The sequence below is a fragment of the Gopherus evgoodei genome, chromosome 6, assembly GCF_007399415.2.
Source record: "Gopherus evgoodei ecotype Sinaloan lineage chromosome 6, rGopEvg1_v1.p, whole genome shotgun sequence".
NCBI lineage: Eukaryota > Metazoa > Chordata > Testudines > Testudinidae > Gopherus > Gopherus evgoodei.
In genome coordinates, this window is record NC_044327.1 from 40,053,698 (window position 1) to 40,070,196 (window position 16,499).

Below are 16,499 nucleotides of genomic sequence, written 5' to 3' on the forward strand. Positions count from 1 at the left end.
AAATAATAAGGGTTCTGGAGAAAAAAGTGAAATACACAAAGGGCTAGATTGGGGTGGGCAAACTACGGCCTGTGGGCCACATCCAGCCCATCAGACCTTTTTAATTGGGCCCTCAAGCTCCCGCTGGGGAATTGAGAGCTTTCCCCACTCCAGAGCTCCAGCCAGGGAGTGGGGTCGGGGGCTTGCATTGATCTACTCCACGTGGCTCCCAGAAGCAGGAACAGCCAAGGGGCTCTGCATGCTGTCCCTGCCCCAAGTGTCAGCTCTGCAGCTCTCATTGTCCAGGAACCATGGCCAATAGGAGCTGTGGGGGTGGTGCCTGCAGATGGGGCAGTGTGCAGAACTACATGGGCCTGCCTCCAGAGGGTGGATGGACCGCTGTTTCCAGGAGCCACTTCAGGTAAGCACCACCTGAATCCTGCACCCGACCCACCCGGCGCCCCAACCATCTGCCCAGCCCTGATCGCCCTCCAAACCCTTTGATCTCAGCCCAGAGCACCTTCCTGCACCCCAAATCCCTCATTCTCAGCCCCACCCAAAGTCTGCAACCCCAGCTGGAGCCTCACCTCCCCCATGTGTGCCCCAATCTCCTGCTCCACCCGAGAGCCCCCTCCCGCCCTCTGAACTCCTGCAACCCAAACCCCTCATCCCCAACCCCACCCCAGAGTCTGCACCCTGAGCCAGAGCCCTCATCCCCTCCATGCCCCAGCCAGCCCTCCATACAATTTCCATGCCAAGATGTGGCCCTCAGGCCAAAAAGTTTGCCCACCTCTGGCCTAGATGCAAAGCCCATTGAAATCAATGAGTGCTTCCGCTGACTTTCTTGGGATTTGAAAAAGGCCCTAAAATATTAAAAAGAATATTAATAAAGACCCTATCCTGCTTCTGTTAGCTAATGAGAGTTTTGCTCTTGTTTATAGTGAGAGACGGATCAGGCCTTTTGCTGTGAAGTACAAACATCAAAAGATTCAGAGATTCAGCTTAGTTTAGAAAAGCATCTGAAACTTTGGACAGTTAATTGAGACAGGTAAAATGGTCATGTTATCCTGTTGCCACTACTGATAAAATACAGGAGGAAATGCCAGATTGCGTTTCAGAAGGCCAAGTATTAGGGAGTATGTTAATCTAGGGAACATTCAGAAATACTTAAGTGTCATGTCTGTCAACAGCAGAATGAGTTTATGCAGTGAGTTTATACGTTTCTCCCTCAAATTATCATTGTTATCAACAATCAGCCAGGTACAATGCACACTGCAGTTTAATTATATGTACTCTAATAGAGGCATTGTGGTTGGAGAACTGTATGGATCAGGATATTAAAAATTTTACCTCTAGATTACTACTGTAGTTCAATTCTAACCTAGGTTGGGCTATTTTGCAGCCATCTGGCTGTTTATTGGTCAATAAGAAACGAGTTTGAGTTTCTGGCAAACCCCTTGATATGAAAATAAAGCATCATAATCACAGCTAATATTAAGTGACATTCTTGTTGACAGGCTTAATAGTCAAGCCATGGATTAAATGGACATGGGATCTTGAACTAATCTTTCATCCTATGATGTGGCCTGTCTAAAGTAGTTCAGTGGTGAGGCAAAGCACTTTGGCAGGTTGCTATGGTGAAGCTTGTACTTCTGCTTCCTATATTGTACCTGCTGTGTTGATAAATAGTGATGCTCTCAGTTTAGCTTCTTTCACAAGCGCCAAATTCTCTTCTATAAAAATATAAATACTTATGGAGCTGAAAGGTAGATATCAGCCAGAGAGACATGGAGAGACTGATGGAGCTGAGCAGTGGTTTGGCTCAAGTTCATCGTTAAATTTAAAAATCTTTCCGAGCAAGTGGTGGTGAAGGAAGTCAGGAATGGCAGCAGAATCTAAACAGAAAAGGGAAAAGGTTCAAATGTTCCACTACAAAATTGAGAGATGTAAATTATTAATATGATCAAAAATGGTTTTAAAAGCATTTATTCATAATTTAGTGGGTGCCTTGGAAGTGATGACAGAAGAATGATCCCATTCACATTAAATTACATCTGAAGTGATACAAAAGAATTATCCCAGGCACACCAGTCTGAAAATGGCCCCCACAAGAGCTAAAATGGATAAGATAAGAAGTCTACACATTTCTTCTGTAGAAAAGAGAATCCAATATTTTAGCCCCTTGGCCTTTTCTTAGGGGAGTATCTAAGATTTAAATTTCCTTTGCATTGCTGGTTCTTGTAGTTGAGAAGACGCACTCAGATTTGTTTACTCACATTTCTTCTTATAACATAAAATGCAATTTTATCCTGAGTATAGTTCTTTTTTCTGTCCTAAACAAGTACAAATTGTCATTTGAAATTAGTGATAATTTTCAGATAAATAAAAGGAAATATTTCTTCAATATCTTGTAGTCAGCTTATAGAATTTGTTACTGCTGGAAGTCATAGAAGTGGCTGAATAAGTAGTTAATATTTTTAACAGTTGATAGTTATGCGAGCTAAATTCTGGTTAATGAAATCATGTGTTTTATGGAATAAATCAGTTGTTACAAGGGTCAGAAGGAAACCTTCTGACCCCCAGTCACACTTTTGCAAAATGGCTGATGTGCATCCTATGCAATTTTTCCCTTCATTTTAAACATTAGTTGTCTGTCATGAGTGGTGGTGGGATACAGGACTTGATCTGAGCAGGAATGGCACATGGGATGGTCCTACAACCTCCGCTTGTAACAAATGTGTATGAACATCATCATCAGTTAAAATGCATACATTCATCGTGGGAGACTGAATACATCGGCTCTTGTTGCCAACAAAACAGGAATATAATACTCAGACCAACAGAAAATCTTCCCTCCTTTAACTATTCAGAGGGTTCAGCCTTTTGAGATGTTGAGCACCCTCAATAATAGTAACAGTATGTGGCTGCTAACCCCTGCCATGTAATAGTGATGTAACCTTTAGTAACCCCAACTTCTGTCTTGTGAAAGGGTGATAGAAATAAAGATTAGTGTCTTACCAACATTCCTGTGTGTCACAAGTCCATGATCACCTCAATTCTGAGTGAAGGCCAGAAGTTATGGGCTTCATGCAGGAACTACTGGGTGAAATTCTTAGTGAAATCTGTTATCTTCAGCATTCAGTCAGTGTACTCATATGCCTAGCAGAGCTTGCCTTTAAATTTCAGCAATCCAGCCATTACACACACACACTTAATAGTTCAATACATGCTCATCAGATATATACTACATATGGCCTTTTGCCCCCTAATAGTAAAAAGACTTAGCTGCTGTTGGGAGGATTATTATAACAGTAGAGTGAATCAATATTTTCTAATTCTGGTGCACTTTTCAATTGGACCAAGTTCTTATTCTGTTTTTCTCATGATCATTTATGCAAATGGAGCTCTGCTTGCAGGAATGTTGAGAATGGCTAGCCCTCATGTGAATACCCATATTTGCATGCAACCACAGATATTAGCATTCATGCCAGAAATACTCTCTCCATCTGAAGTTTCACATCCACTCAAGAAGCAGAAACAATACCATGTGACTTACTGTAGATGACCAATCGCAGACCACAAAAAAAGATTAGACACTAAAAATGATCAAAATGTTCATGTAATATGTTAGCATAATATGTTCACTGAAATGTACTAATAAATGTTCTAAAACCAGATATGCCCATACTGAAGTCTATACTGTGGATCTGAAGGTTATACCGATAAACCATGAGGGGTGGGGGAAATAAATATTTTAGTGGAAGGCTCCAGAATAATTGTATGTGCTCTAGCTCAACCAGAAGTTATGGGCTTGATGCAGGAACTACTGGATGAAATTCTATGGTTTGTCTTATGCAAAAGTTTAGTATAGACGAACCTAATGGGCCCTTCTGGCCTTAAAATAGAACATCAGCCAGTGCGTAATAATTTATTCTTCATTAAATCCACACAAGTGAAACAAGTTGAAAGGGGAACCTTAATTCAGCCATTTCCTAACTTCTGAGTGCTCGACTTTGCAACCCTTAACCCTAAGTTAAATGCAGGCATGTCCAAAACAGGGGCAGCTCCAGGCACCAGTTCAGCAAGCGCATTCCTGGGGCAGTAAGCTGGTGGGGGCAGCGTGCCGGTGGCCTTGAGGGTGGCAGTCAAGCAGCCTTCGGCGGCTTTTCTGCGGGAGGTCCGCCAGTCCCACGGCTTCAGTGGCGATTCAGCAGCGAGTACATCAAAGGCGTAGGACCGGCAGATCACTTGCAGAGCCGCCACCGAATCCGCATGAGGCTGCCTAACTGCCATGTTTGGGGCGGCAAAAAACATAGAGTCGACCCTGGTTCACTATTACATGTTTTGTAGATGTTTTTCAATACATTTGTCTGGAATAAAGAGAGTTCTAAATGGAGGTATGATACCAACTGCCCCTATGGCCCTGGGCAAATCACTTAACCTCTCTGCCTTAATTTCATCATCTGTAAATTAAGGATAATATTAATCTATTAGCACCTGACAAGGGTGTTGTAAGGATTGATTAATTTTTGTGAAAAGCTTTGAAGAGGGTAACCTCTGTGAAATTGCTAACTATAAATGTCATGGTCTGTAGTTTCATAAATTGCTTTTTAAACCTTCACAGTTACAATTAATTTATTTTTTGTTGCAAAAGTTGTATGTTTTTAAATATTTTCTTGGTGTTACACATCATGAGTCATAACCAACCTTTTTCTTTATCAATGCCCTTAATTCTGCAGTATGTACGTGTGTCTTTTGACACAAAGCCTGATCTTCTTCTACACCTGATGACAAAAGAGTGGCAGCTTGAGCTCCCCAAGCTTCTCATCTCTGTGCATGGAGGTCTTCAGAATTTTGAACTTCAGCCAAAACTCAAGCAAGTCTTTGGGAAAGGTCTGATTAAAGCTGCCATGACAACTGGAGCATGGATATTCACTGGAGGAGTAAACACAGGTAACAAGCAACATTAAAATAAGAGCTTTGTGGCATCAGGGAGGCTTTCATCATTTTACCATCATGATTTAGAATCAGTCCAATTAAGAGAAGCTGAACCATTTTATGGTATCTTTTTATTATGCATTAACAACAAAATGCCAGAATAATACCTATTGAGCAGCTCTCCAAGAATAAAAGATTTATTAAAGCATGAAAGGCAGATTGTGAAGTCCAAAAAATAAAACCTGCTGTGAGACAATCTGAAGTGTTTTATCAGAGGGGAGTTCGTGAGACTAACATCAGTGGGCCCAGGAACCATTTATGGAATGGAGTGATCTGCAGCTAGCAGCCTGAAAGGGTAGCTAGTTCATAGTTATTAAAAACAAGAAACTTTCCACTTCATTAAAGGAAAATATTTTCATCCAAAAAAAGAAGAGGCAACTTTTATCTTTCACTTATAATAATAAGTCAAATGTGACAGAGAAAAGAGTTTTTCTATTTTCTGTGCCTGGAAAAAAAAAAAGCCTTTAATCTGAATAAAAGTCATTCCCCACCTCCACCCCGGCATGGATTAGGAGTCTGATATTTTTTTTCAGATTGTTGGGGTTTTTTCCAATTGTCCTTGCAGAAACAGAGATAACATTTCAATTTATATGCAAAGTTGAACACATCCAAATTTTAGAGCCCTGACATGGAATTATTTTCTACCTCTCCACATGAGTTTTACTGAAGAGAGACTGAAATGATGGGGAGGCAGGAATTGGGGCCAGGGAAATGAGGTGAGGCAAAGCATTCTACATATGGTGAATGATAATATGTAAGGTTGAAGTATGCACATGTGAATTGTTGTGGAACGTTATCTGTACCTGAGTCAGCACAGCTACACTACATCAATATTTCAGCATTATTTAATCCTTTCAGTGCCTACGGAGAGTAGCATATTCATTCTACCACATTGATAATATGGGCCTGATACAAAGCTCATTGAAGTAAATGGGAATCTTTGCATTGATTTAAGTGGGATTTGGATTAGGCACTACGTATTTTGAAGCTCAGTTCAGAACATGCCTAACGAGATTGCTTTGCTTTGTTTTTAATATATATTGAATTAAAGATGACCGGAGTAATTGTTAGCCCAGTTTCCTTTGTTTTTTGGCTCTCTGGAAAGTTTTGCATAATTGTGGTAACTGTGCACTTAAACTGGGTGTCCAATTGTACATGTAAATTCGGTACCTAATTTGTTTGTAAATCTCACCCATGGTTTTGGATAAAAATTCTTTCCAACATTTCCTTTCTGAAGAATATTAGCAAGCCCTATTTAAATTCAAGGCATGACTATTAACCTGAAGTGTGTATATACATTAGCTGCTGCCACTCACAATGTACTCATAATATGGCAGTATACACATATCATACATGGAATAGCAACTAATGTAGTCGTTAGTTAGACAGAAAGCTAGGTGTAGGTTAATAAAAGGCATAATAGAAACCCCCCCTAAAATGTTGCCCTCAGAGTATTAGTATTCATGACATAACATAGATAGCGTACGCCTGACTCACCCCTATATCTTCTTATAAACAAATTGCTTTCAATATTCATCTGGCATCAGAATCTGTATTCACTGGAAAGCAATAGCTTTTGCAGACAGAGAAAACCTGCTCTGCACCATCAGGATGTGGGATCACAGAGTCATTTGGCTGAGATGTGTGCATTTTGCCTCATCTGCCAGACAATGTGGTGGCAGCGGGGAGATTAGAAGATTAGATGTCAGGTTTTTTTCACTGTTGATTTTAAATGGGTATAAGAGGGTAGTAGCTATGGGGAAACTTGTGGTTATCGTCTGATTGTTGTAATGCTGCCCATGTCACTTTAGGATTCATGGAACTAGAGTACGGAAACAGTAAAGAAAACTGTTTTTTAAAAAAAATAACAATCTAAGAATGTAATTTGGAACCAGTTATCCCCTCAGTGAGCACAAGTAGATTTTAAATGCATTTTATGCAAAGTTGTCAGCAAAGAAGAGCAAATGACATTAAATTCCATGTGCTGTTGTGCTGCTGTTAGCTGCAGTCAGGTGATAAAAGTAGCTCTTGATACAAGCTGTGTCAAAACTGTTAGGAAAGTGAGCTTGGAAAGCAGAAAAGAGAGCCTGAGTCCAAGAGCAACTGTCCGGCCTGGCACATTATCCTGTACATGTTCAGGGTACAGGAGTTAGCCCAGGAATGTGATTAAAGTAGCGAGAAGTTGCTTTAGACCGTGGAAACAGTAATCAGAGTATGCTAAGCCATGGAGCAGTCATTTTGTGTGCACCAGTCTCTACTACCTTGCGCTCCCTGCTGGCTTTTCCCTGGCTCCCTATGGGAAACTATCTCAAGTGACTGGGTTTGTGGTTTGATGGGATGGTGCCACCGCTGTCTACAGCTGTGTATAATGGTGCTTTCACAACATTTCCATCAGTATTTCAATCACCTTACTTGTGGGTTACATGCCTGAAAAGGTTTCAAAATTTGAGGGGACAATCATCTGTGCATTTCTGCATACTTGCAGAGGGTAGAAGATATACACACCACACATTATTTTTATTAGAGTGTGTATGTATCTGGATACAGACGAGAAAAGCAGTATGATTGTCAACATCTTCATTTTCATTGTTAGAGTTGTGCAATTTGTTGTTTACATTATTTTATTCAATAAGGTTGTATGTCAAATACACTGAACTAGCAAGGCACTGTATATATCAATCTATATCATTTTATTATGGCCCCAGTTCTGAAAAAAACACTTAAGGAAATACTTAACTTTAAGCACATGCTTAAGCACTGTGTTGAATAGGGATGGGATTGCTCACGTGCTTTAAGGAAAGCATACACTTAAGTGCTTGGCTGGTTCCAGACCAAAGTGACCAAAAATGCTGTGCTTTGAATTTTTGATTAAGTGCCTGTTTCTTTTTTTTCAGGAGTCATTCGGCATGTTGGAGATGCATTAAAGGATCATGCCTCAAAATCCCGAGGGAAGATCTGCACCATTGGTATAGCCCCCTGGGGAATTGTAGAGAACCAAGAGGACCTGATTGGCAAAGATGTAAGTCCTGGGGGATCTGTGTTATCTACAACAAAACTGTATATTCTGGGGTTTTTTTCCTTTACTTTTTCTCAGTGCTTCTCAGATAGAAGTAGTATTTGTAGTGAAGCTGTTTGGTAAAAGGCAAATAGTCAGGCATTTTCATGTTCTTAAATTTATATTTTGTGGGAAAATAGCAAGATTAGAACAGGAAATCCATCCGGTAGATTATGTAAGGCTCATGAAATAAGGCATTCCAGTTCTTTCTAATATATTTTGTATGGTTTTTTTCTTTTGAAAATAAAATACAAGGAATTTCCACTGAAAATCTACTTTAAAAGTTTGTTAAAGTTGCACAGTAAATCACTAAATGTCAGAGAATGCCAAAGCTAAGGTTTCATGCACAATTTGAATTCTGCCCTCTTTTGCAAATGTACTATGTTGTGGTCTTAAATTCAGTAATTACATACTTTTTCCCAATTAATTATTATATATATAATTATTCCACAACCTCGGAAGGCTCATATTATATGAATTCTTTATTCATGAGCCAAGGCTCCACAGAAACCCTGCCTCTCATATCTTCTAAGGGGTTCAGGTAACATTTACCATGCATCTTTCTTCGTGTCATCCTTTTTAGGGCTCAATCTCTCTCTATCCCTCCTACTTCAGGCTCTCCCTCTCTCATTATAAATAATATAATAGCTTTATATCTGCCTGCTTCTTGACTTTGCCTCATTTGAAATTTTCCTACCCTTGTTTCTGAGTATTTTGAATGAGAACTTGCGATTGACATTTGGGTAGATGCTGGAATCCCAGTTTATGTTCTACTGGAAGTGGTTTATGTATTTATAACAACTGTATTACAGAGGACAGTTATTTATCTGAATTACTTTACATCTTTGTCTTCCCACCAGGATTTGTTCATTTGCACTCCGTATAGAATGGGGAAAGGCATTCACTTATCAGTTAAATTGAAAGGAATTACAGTAAGAGTAAAAAGAAGTGGATTCAACTGGAATTTATACCAATTCACTAAACAACGTGTAACCACAAGAGGGGGAGAGAATCATGGGGTACAACTTTGTACTGTCTGCACAGCCTCCGGCCTTTACATAATACAATACTAAGGGCTCAATCTGCCAAGATATTGAGGGTGCTCAGAGCCTGGTTGGAGATCCTCCCAAAGGAGAGGTCTCTATGGGAATAATTCAGAGAGCCTATTGTGACATAATTGGGGAATTTGGGAATTCACTTGAAAAATAAGCCAAAAACCATACCAGCTACAGAATAAAACATTCCTGGTGATTTTGAGTGCAAGGCTGACACAAAATGCTGGACTTCAAACAGTCAGTTTTGACTAAATTGTGTGAAATGATGGCAGAGGATGGTTTGTGAATTAGGGATGAGCCAAGAAAGTAGTAAATACTTCAAAAATCTAAAAATGTCAAAAATGTTTGAGAACAGGCTATCAAAAAATTTTAAAAAGGATACCATTGTCTGAGTGACAAACAAGAGGGGTTTTTGCTGAACTTTGACATCAGTTTACAACCATGCAACTCCACTGAAGTCAGTAGGGTTGAGACAGGATAGGTGAGGTAATATTTTTATCGGACCAACTTCTGTTGGCATGTGCAAGCTTTTGAGCTTCACAGAGCTAAAATATTTATGGCCTTTGAAGTGTATGTATAACTGACGAATTGTAACTTTGTATCTGAACCCTTCTGTCTTCAAACTTTGATAGTTTAGATAAAATGGAAACTGGATTAACCAATGAGAGAGTGCAAAATTAAATCACTTCTGTGTCTACCCATCCCTAATGTATAATATTATATTTATTTTATTTTATTTTATTTTATTGAATGGTTCCCAGAAGTTCTTGCTCTTTGCATTTTTTGGAGTGTGTGCATGTCTGTCGCTCTCTCTTGCTCTCCTTCTCTCGCTCACGCACACACACACAATATCGATGTAGTTCATTGTTTTGGAGAAAAATAATTTAAGGAAACAAAGATTCAGGCAAGGAGAATGACCTATAATACAGAAATCAGTATCTGTATATTAAAAATATGGTGAATGCCATAAAACTTACATACATCCAACGAAGTGGGTGTTCACCCACGAAAGCTCATGCTCCAATACATCTGTTAGTCTATAAGGTGCCAAAGGACTCTTTGCTGCTTTTACAGATCGAGACTAACACGGCTACCCCTCTGATATAAAACTTACTGAAAAGGAAAAATATCATGAATAAAAAACAAGAGAAGAATAATATACATCTTGGTCCATTATCATGTAAAATAAATCATAGTAAAGCAAGAAAAAAAAAGAAAAATGAGTGTCGTGTGTGTGTGTATGCACACACAACCTCAGAACAAATCAACCGACAGTAAAAGATTCATTAAACTCCAGTATCTATTGTGGCTCTCTGTATGTTCATTATGTCTAGTTAAATTAGTATCAAAACTGAAAAAAACTGTCAAAACATCCCTTCATTGGGTGGAGCAGGAGATACTATCTGCAGCATTTGACTTGCTCATCAAGTGTTTTCAAAATTATGTAACACTCCTGCCAACACTCCCAGCCGTCCTTTGGGCTGGAGGTTTGTCATGATGGATTAATGGAGAAGTCAGACTCATCACTGCAACTGTGTCAGAAGTCTCATACTGTAAATTGTTTTTTGAAATGCTACACGTTAGCCTAGGCCCCTATGAATTCATTTGTCTTTTCTCCTTTTGATGCCTGGAGTGGGCACTGTCCCTTTCACCCTTAAATAAATTATTGTCATAGGAAGAGTCATTGTTTAAAAAAATTAACACAAAAGCTATGAGCCACAAGCTACTCAGCTAAAAAGCCCCATTGATTTCAATGGGAGTTCTGTGTGAGTTCAGACTTAAGTAACCTCTTGCTTTAGACTGCAGACTCCACCTTTTGGGTCTGCCCTCCAGCTTCCTCTGCTGTTTCTCCTGCTTTCTTAACAGGTTGCCAGGATGGGCAGGACCAGGGTCTGAGATGACTCCCTTCCTCCTTTTTCCTGCCCTCTCCTCACTAGCCTCTGCACACCTTACTCCTTTCCTCTACTCCAATTAGAGACACAGCGGGAGCTGAGGCAGGAGCCCAGAGCGGGAAGTGCTAAACAGATGTCAGGGAAGGAAAGAGTCACAGTAGCAATAGGAGTGCAGCCTGAGTGTGACATGCTAGGAGAAGGAAGAGGACTGATAGGGAGTGGAGAGAACTGGTGGGAAATATTTTGGAAAGTTCAACGTAGATTTGGAAAGTTTTACACTACTCAGCCATTTTTTAATTATCTGAATGTTAAAAGGCATTCTTCATTGAATATACTATTTTAAACACTCAAAATTAATTTTATTAAAGTACAAATGTGGTACATATGTAATACTGAAGGAGGGATACATGCTTTGCCTTGTGCAAAGAAATATGATTTGGAAATAATAAAGCTCTGGCTGTTGAAAATAACATCCTGAGCTTGCACAGCACATCAATTTCCTTAACTTTGGGGATTAACTGTATGGGATGGTGCACAGATTTTTCGCACTGGAGAGGGAGAAGAGCTCTTCTTACTACTTATAAACCACATCTATATAGCCAAAACCCCACGTATTCTGCAGTGCTGGACCTAATTTAGCTGTTAGGTTTCTAGATTCTGTGACACAATTGTGCACCAGACTAAAAATTCTCTGGTGGTTTCATTTAAATGAAAAGAAGATTTTCAATGAATTAAATGTTAAAATGAACCATACAATCAGTACAGTGGCACCTATGTTCTGTTAATATTAAATCCCACTTATCGTGCACTGCCCCCATATTTTCAGTTTTTGGTATATATCAGAATTTTGTCTTAAAACATAACTCAATCGCTGAGGTTGTCAGAGGGGCGGCTGGAGTTTTTGCCAGTTGGGCAGAGGAAGCTGGGGCTTTTGGCTCCTGTGAAGCTTTTGGAGGCAGTTTGGGATTGCAGGATAAGCACATAAAATGAATGTTTCTGCTAAAATGGGCAGCAGTTAAATAATTAAATAGTGTTGACATTTAAATTACCTGTCCTGAGCTTTCAGACTTAACAACCTCCTGAGAAGAAAGTACCTGTTCACACCCCTAAAAGTATTGTTCAGCCTGTCTGCAGACTCTGTAAGGCAACAAAGCATCAGTTTACACTTGAAAAAATGAATTTAGGGTTAGAAACACATTTTTTTAAAATGAAAGCTGGTATTCTGGAGCACAGTTCTGTGGCAAGTTCTGCAGTCATGATCTACACAACTCTGTATACTCTCAGGAATAATGTTGGGCTACCAGGCAACCTATCAACTTGTGTGAGGCTAGTGGCATTGTTGTTCAAAATGTAATGGTGGTTTGTTCTCTGATGTGATTCTTTGTGGTATTATTATTAATTCAGCTATAATTCCTATTGATTTCAATGGGAGTTCTGGGTGAGTAAGGAATAAGTAATGGCTTAAGGATGTTCTCTTTTGGCTCTGGAAGTCCATTAAGATACACATTTTAGACCAAGGGAAGGTAGTATTAAATTTGTGTAGTTTAATTCAAAATACATTTTTATTGTATAGCTCTGGGCTTGCCTAAACAGGGATATTCAGGAAAATGAAGTGATTAACTAAAGGTCTGCATTTAAAGTGCATTAGTTGAACCGCTTCAAGCCTCTGTGTGGACACTCTTATTCAGAAGTAGAGTGGCCTTCATTTGATTTAGCTTAATTTATTGTTACTGAATAAGAGTATCAACATGGGTTTGATATGGTTTAACCAGCGCTAACAATTTTAATTTTAATTTCCCAAATATCCCTGTCTAGACAATCCCTGAATAAAATGATATCTCCAACATCCTATGATGTGGCCGAAGGAGAGTAGAAAGAGTATCAAGAGTACATAGACTGTACTATTTTGTGGAAATGTTAAGTCCACAAAACTTAAACTCTTTGAAGCAGTTAGACTCAGAGTTCAAGTTGAGGTCCGGTCCTGTTGTGCTAAATCACTGAAGTCTGGTTATAGGTTCGTAATCACGTACAGTTCCATGACTGCACTGAAACACTGCTAGATGTAGGCACAGCGGGGAGGAAGAGTTTCAGTGTTCTCTCTCCTTTTTTCATGCTTGTATTGGTTTCATCCAGAACCTTAATATAGTCTTTTTCTAAAAGTTTTTTTTTTCATCCCCTTATTTAACTAATCTCTGATTTGCACTCAGCAACTGTTCTGTGGTCTGAAAAGAAGCACAGCAGAAATTCTGGAGAAAGCAGAGTAATTATTATTTTAGACAAGGGATGTTACCCAGTAAAGAGACAACAATTGTGGTTGGATTTATTATTCAGTACTAACACAAGAGCAGGCAAGTCCACAGTAAACCTTAACTGAGTCTAGGGCCATTCACAGTATGAATCATCACATGAAATACGAAATATAACCACAAACAAAGCTATGGTGCAAAATTCTTCACAACTATAAGAATTTTTTTCTTACCAAGTATTTTATGTTCACAAACTGACAATGTTCTGAATTCTGAAACCCCAGGTGCTGAAAGCAGAATAGCTGCGGCTTGCAAGCATTTTCAGTAGCATATGCTCTGCATGGACCTGACAGTCCCAGAAATCTGTTTTGTATTGTTCACGGCATTTAAAACAGACAGTGGCTGAACAAAACTGAAGGCTCTAAACAGATGACTGCACTGTACTTGAAGTTGAAATGCACCATAAATATTGCGTGTGAGGATGCTAGAGATGAGCCAAAACTGGAACCTTTTATCCAGCCCTTAAATTTAGGTAGGTTGGATTAAGTGGAAGATGAATCCAAACCATCCCTAGTTTTCATTTTACAAAAATAAATCCTGGCTTCCTCAGCTCATATCTAGCTAATATCCCTGGACTTAAGGGTTTTTCAAGACTACTGTAACCCTTCTGCCCTCTGAGTTGGCAGCAACAAGGGCCGGGTTCAGTATCCAGGGGTTCCGTTTCAATAACACAATGCATAACTGGCTCGAGCCCCCACCCAGTGACCTGGGACACTTACATACCACACCCCCCTGGGCGCCTCTAGGAGGCAATATTTCCTCTCTCACAAGCACGGAGTCTGACTGTAGCAAAATCCTTTTAATAAAGGAAGGAAACAATGCGGCATGCCATTGGAGAAACACCACAACCAGGATTATAATACAAACCATAAGCAAAAACCCACCTCCAAGTATGTTTGGCAATGTCCTTTCCCCGTTAGGGTCTTAAGCCCAATCACCCCAAAGTCCAACAACCCGAAAGTCTCTGGTCAATGCCACCCTAGAACTCAAAAGTTTATCTGCAGAGTTTTACCCCCCTAGTCTGGGTGGAAATGGGGGGGAAGTCCACACAAGGTGTTAAGGGACACCTTACGTGGGCCAGGGCCAACTGCTCCGCCTCTCCGTGGAGTTCTGCTGCAGCCTTCACGACGACCAGCTCCACTACACCAGCTGTGCCGCTCCTCCAGCCATCCCTGCAAACCGCTTCACTCCACTCACTGTTCCATGGGCTGCTCCAACATGCTGCAAACTGCTCCGCTCTGCCAGCCACTTAACAATAGGTCTTCAGGCTCCCCCACTAGTTAACACAGCCCTCAATGATCTCAGCTCAGCTCTTTCAGTGATTTCAACTCTTAGTAGGGGTGCCCTGGTGCTGGTGCACCATTGGCCCAACATGAACTCAGCTCAGCAGTCTCGAGATGGACTCCTAATGGAATCAAAATTAGCTCTACTCTTTTACAGTGGAGAGAGAAGGCTGTGCAATTGGTGTTCCAGGCCCTCAAAAGGGGCCCATACCATCAGGTACACACACCAGTCCCCAACCTCTCTCAATTCACTGGGTATCCCATATCCCTTGTTTAGCAAGTGTCACTTAAGTTATATTGAGACATCTCTGTCATAAAGCAGTCTCGTAGTTCCTCATTCACATAATCAGGTGGCAACACTTTATTTATCTTGCCCCAATAACAAAGAAATTGGGGATCCCAGAGCTGTCAAAATAACCATCCCAAGCTGCACTGGGCTATGCTGTGCATGCCCATGCAAATATCTGAGAATTCACAATTCCTGAAATTCTTTCCACACGTCCCATAATTCACCACCAGATGTCAGGGTAGAGCTCATCCTGACTCTGCTTACATCCTCCCTCCAGCCGAGAATTTGTCGTCCCAACAAATCACATTCCCTACTATACCAAGTCACTGGTCCCCTCCAAAGGGCCTCAGATAGCCCACTTTAGCTTTCACAAACCTGTGTGCTAAATGTATTGGCTCCTCACTAGTCACCCCACGTGCATCGTAAATTAACTATTTCACTGGTCTTATTACTCTGTCTCGCCTATTGAGAATCTCTGTTGCTGTGGTGGGGGGGCATCCTCTTGCGTGATGGATGGGGAGGTTTCCTGTGAGTTCCTCTCGGATACTGGCATAGGCCCCTGCATTTCTAGTTCTAACAGTGGAGGGTCGAAGGTGCTCAGGACATCCACCATCTGTATGTCGCCACTGTCCAATAACCTGTGTATGTCATCACACGGGGGTTCCACCAATGGCCCAGGACTGTCAGGAATGGGCCTAAATACTTCTGCCATAGGGTTTAGGGCAGAAGAGGAGGTACTCTCTTTTGATTCAGCTGATCGAGACTGAAATCTTGTCTTCATCCCAGGATACACCATGGTTGTGTCTTCCTCCTCAGACTCACTGTCAGATGGGCTGAGTAGAGGTAGGTTAGCTGCAGGATGCCAACTATCCAAGTTGGAGGGTGGCTTCGGTACAGCACCTTCGTTCTGTCCAGTTGCCCTATTGTGGCCCATCTCATAAGGGCGGTCTACCAATTCCCGCAGAGGGAGCAAAAGGTTTCTGTGCACGGTTTTGGTCTGCCCTGGATCCTCTTCAGGTTTGATCTTGTAGACCGGCAGGTCTCCTAGCTTTTCCATCACCAAGTAAGGTATTGCCTTCCATCTGTCAGCTATCTTGTGTTTGCCAGCAATACCTAATTTTCACAGCAGGACTCTGTCCCCTGGCTGGAGCTTTTGCAGACGCACCCTAACATCATATCGATGTTTGTCGTGGTCTGTGTTCTTCCGAGCTGCAGATGTAGCTAAGTGATAAGCATCCCACAGCTTTTCTCGTAGTCGGGATACATATTGCTGATAGGTTTCATAGCTATCGCCATCCTCTGATATACCAAAGCACAGATCTATGGGTAATCTTGGTTCTCGCCCAAACATCAAGAGATGGGGTGACTCCTGTAGCATCGTTCTTTGTGGCGTTGTAGGCGTACACCAGAAATGCAACTATTATTTTTATTTGGGCTGCTTCACTGATGGATTGTTACCTATGACCTCACTTCCCATGCTTCCTTGAGAACTAGTTGGGAATCCTGCCTGCCTGTGCAAGGTGAGGGAAGAGGTACCTTGCAGCAGCACCTCGATCTGCCAACACATTCATGCATCTCAGCGTTATATGCAGAGCCATTGGGTCAAATTCTAATCTCAGCTATGTGCGTGCAACTTCAGTGG

At 40.9% G+C, this 16,499-nt stretch overlaps 1 protein-coding gene across 1 annotated transcript in view; it reads left to right on the top strand.

The window, feature by feature from the left end:
- Window positions 1–16,499, top strand: part of TRPM3 (transient receptor potential cation channel subfamily M member 3) — a 602,605-nt gene that overhangs the window by 422,906 nt on the left and 163,200 nt on the right. The window contains 2 exon segments of the mRNA XM_030566807.1: window positions 4,719–4,932; window positions 7,872–7,996. Coding sequence (XP_030422667.1) covers window positions 4,719–4,932; window positions 7,872–7,996 — 339 coding nt within the window.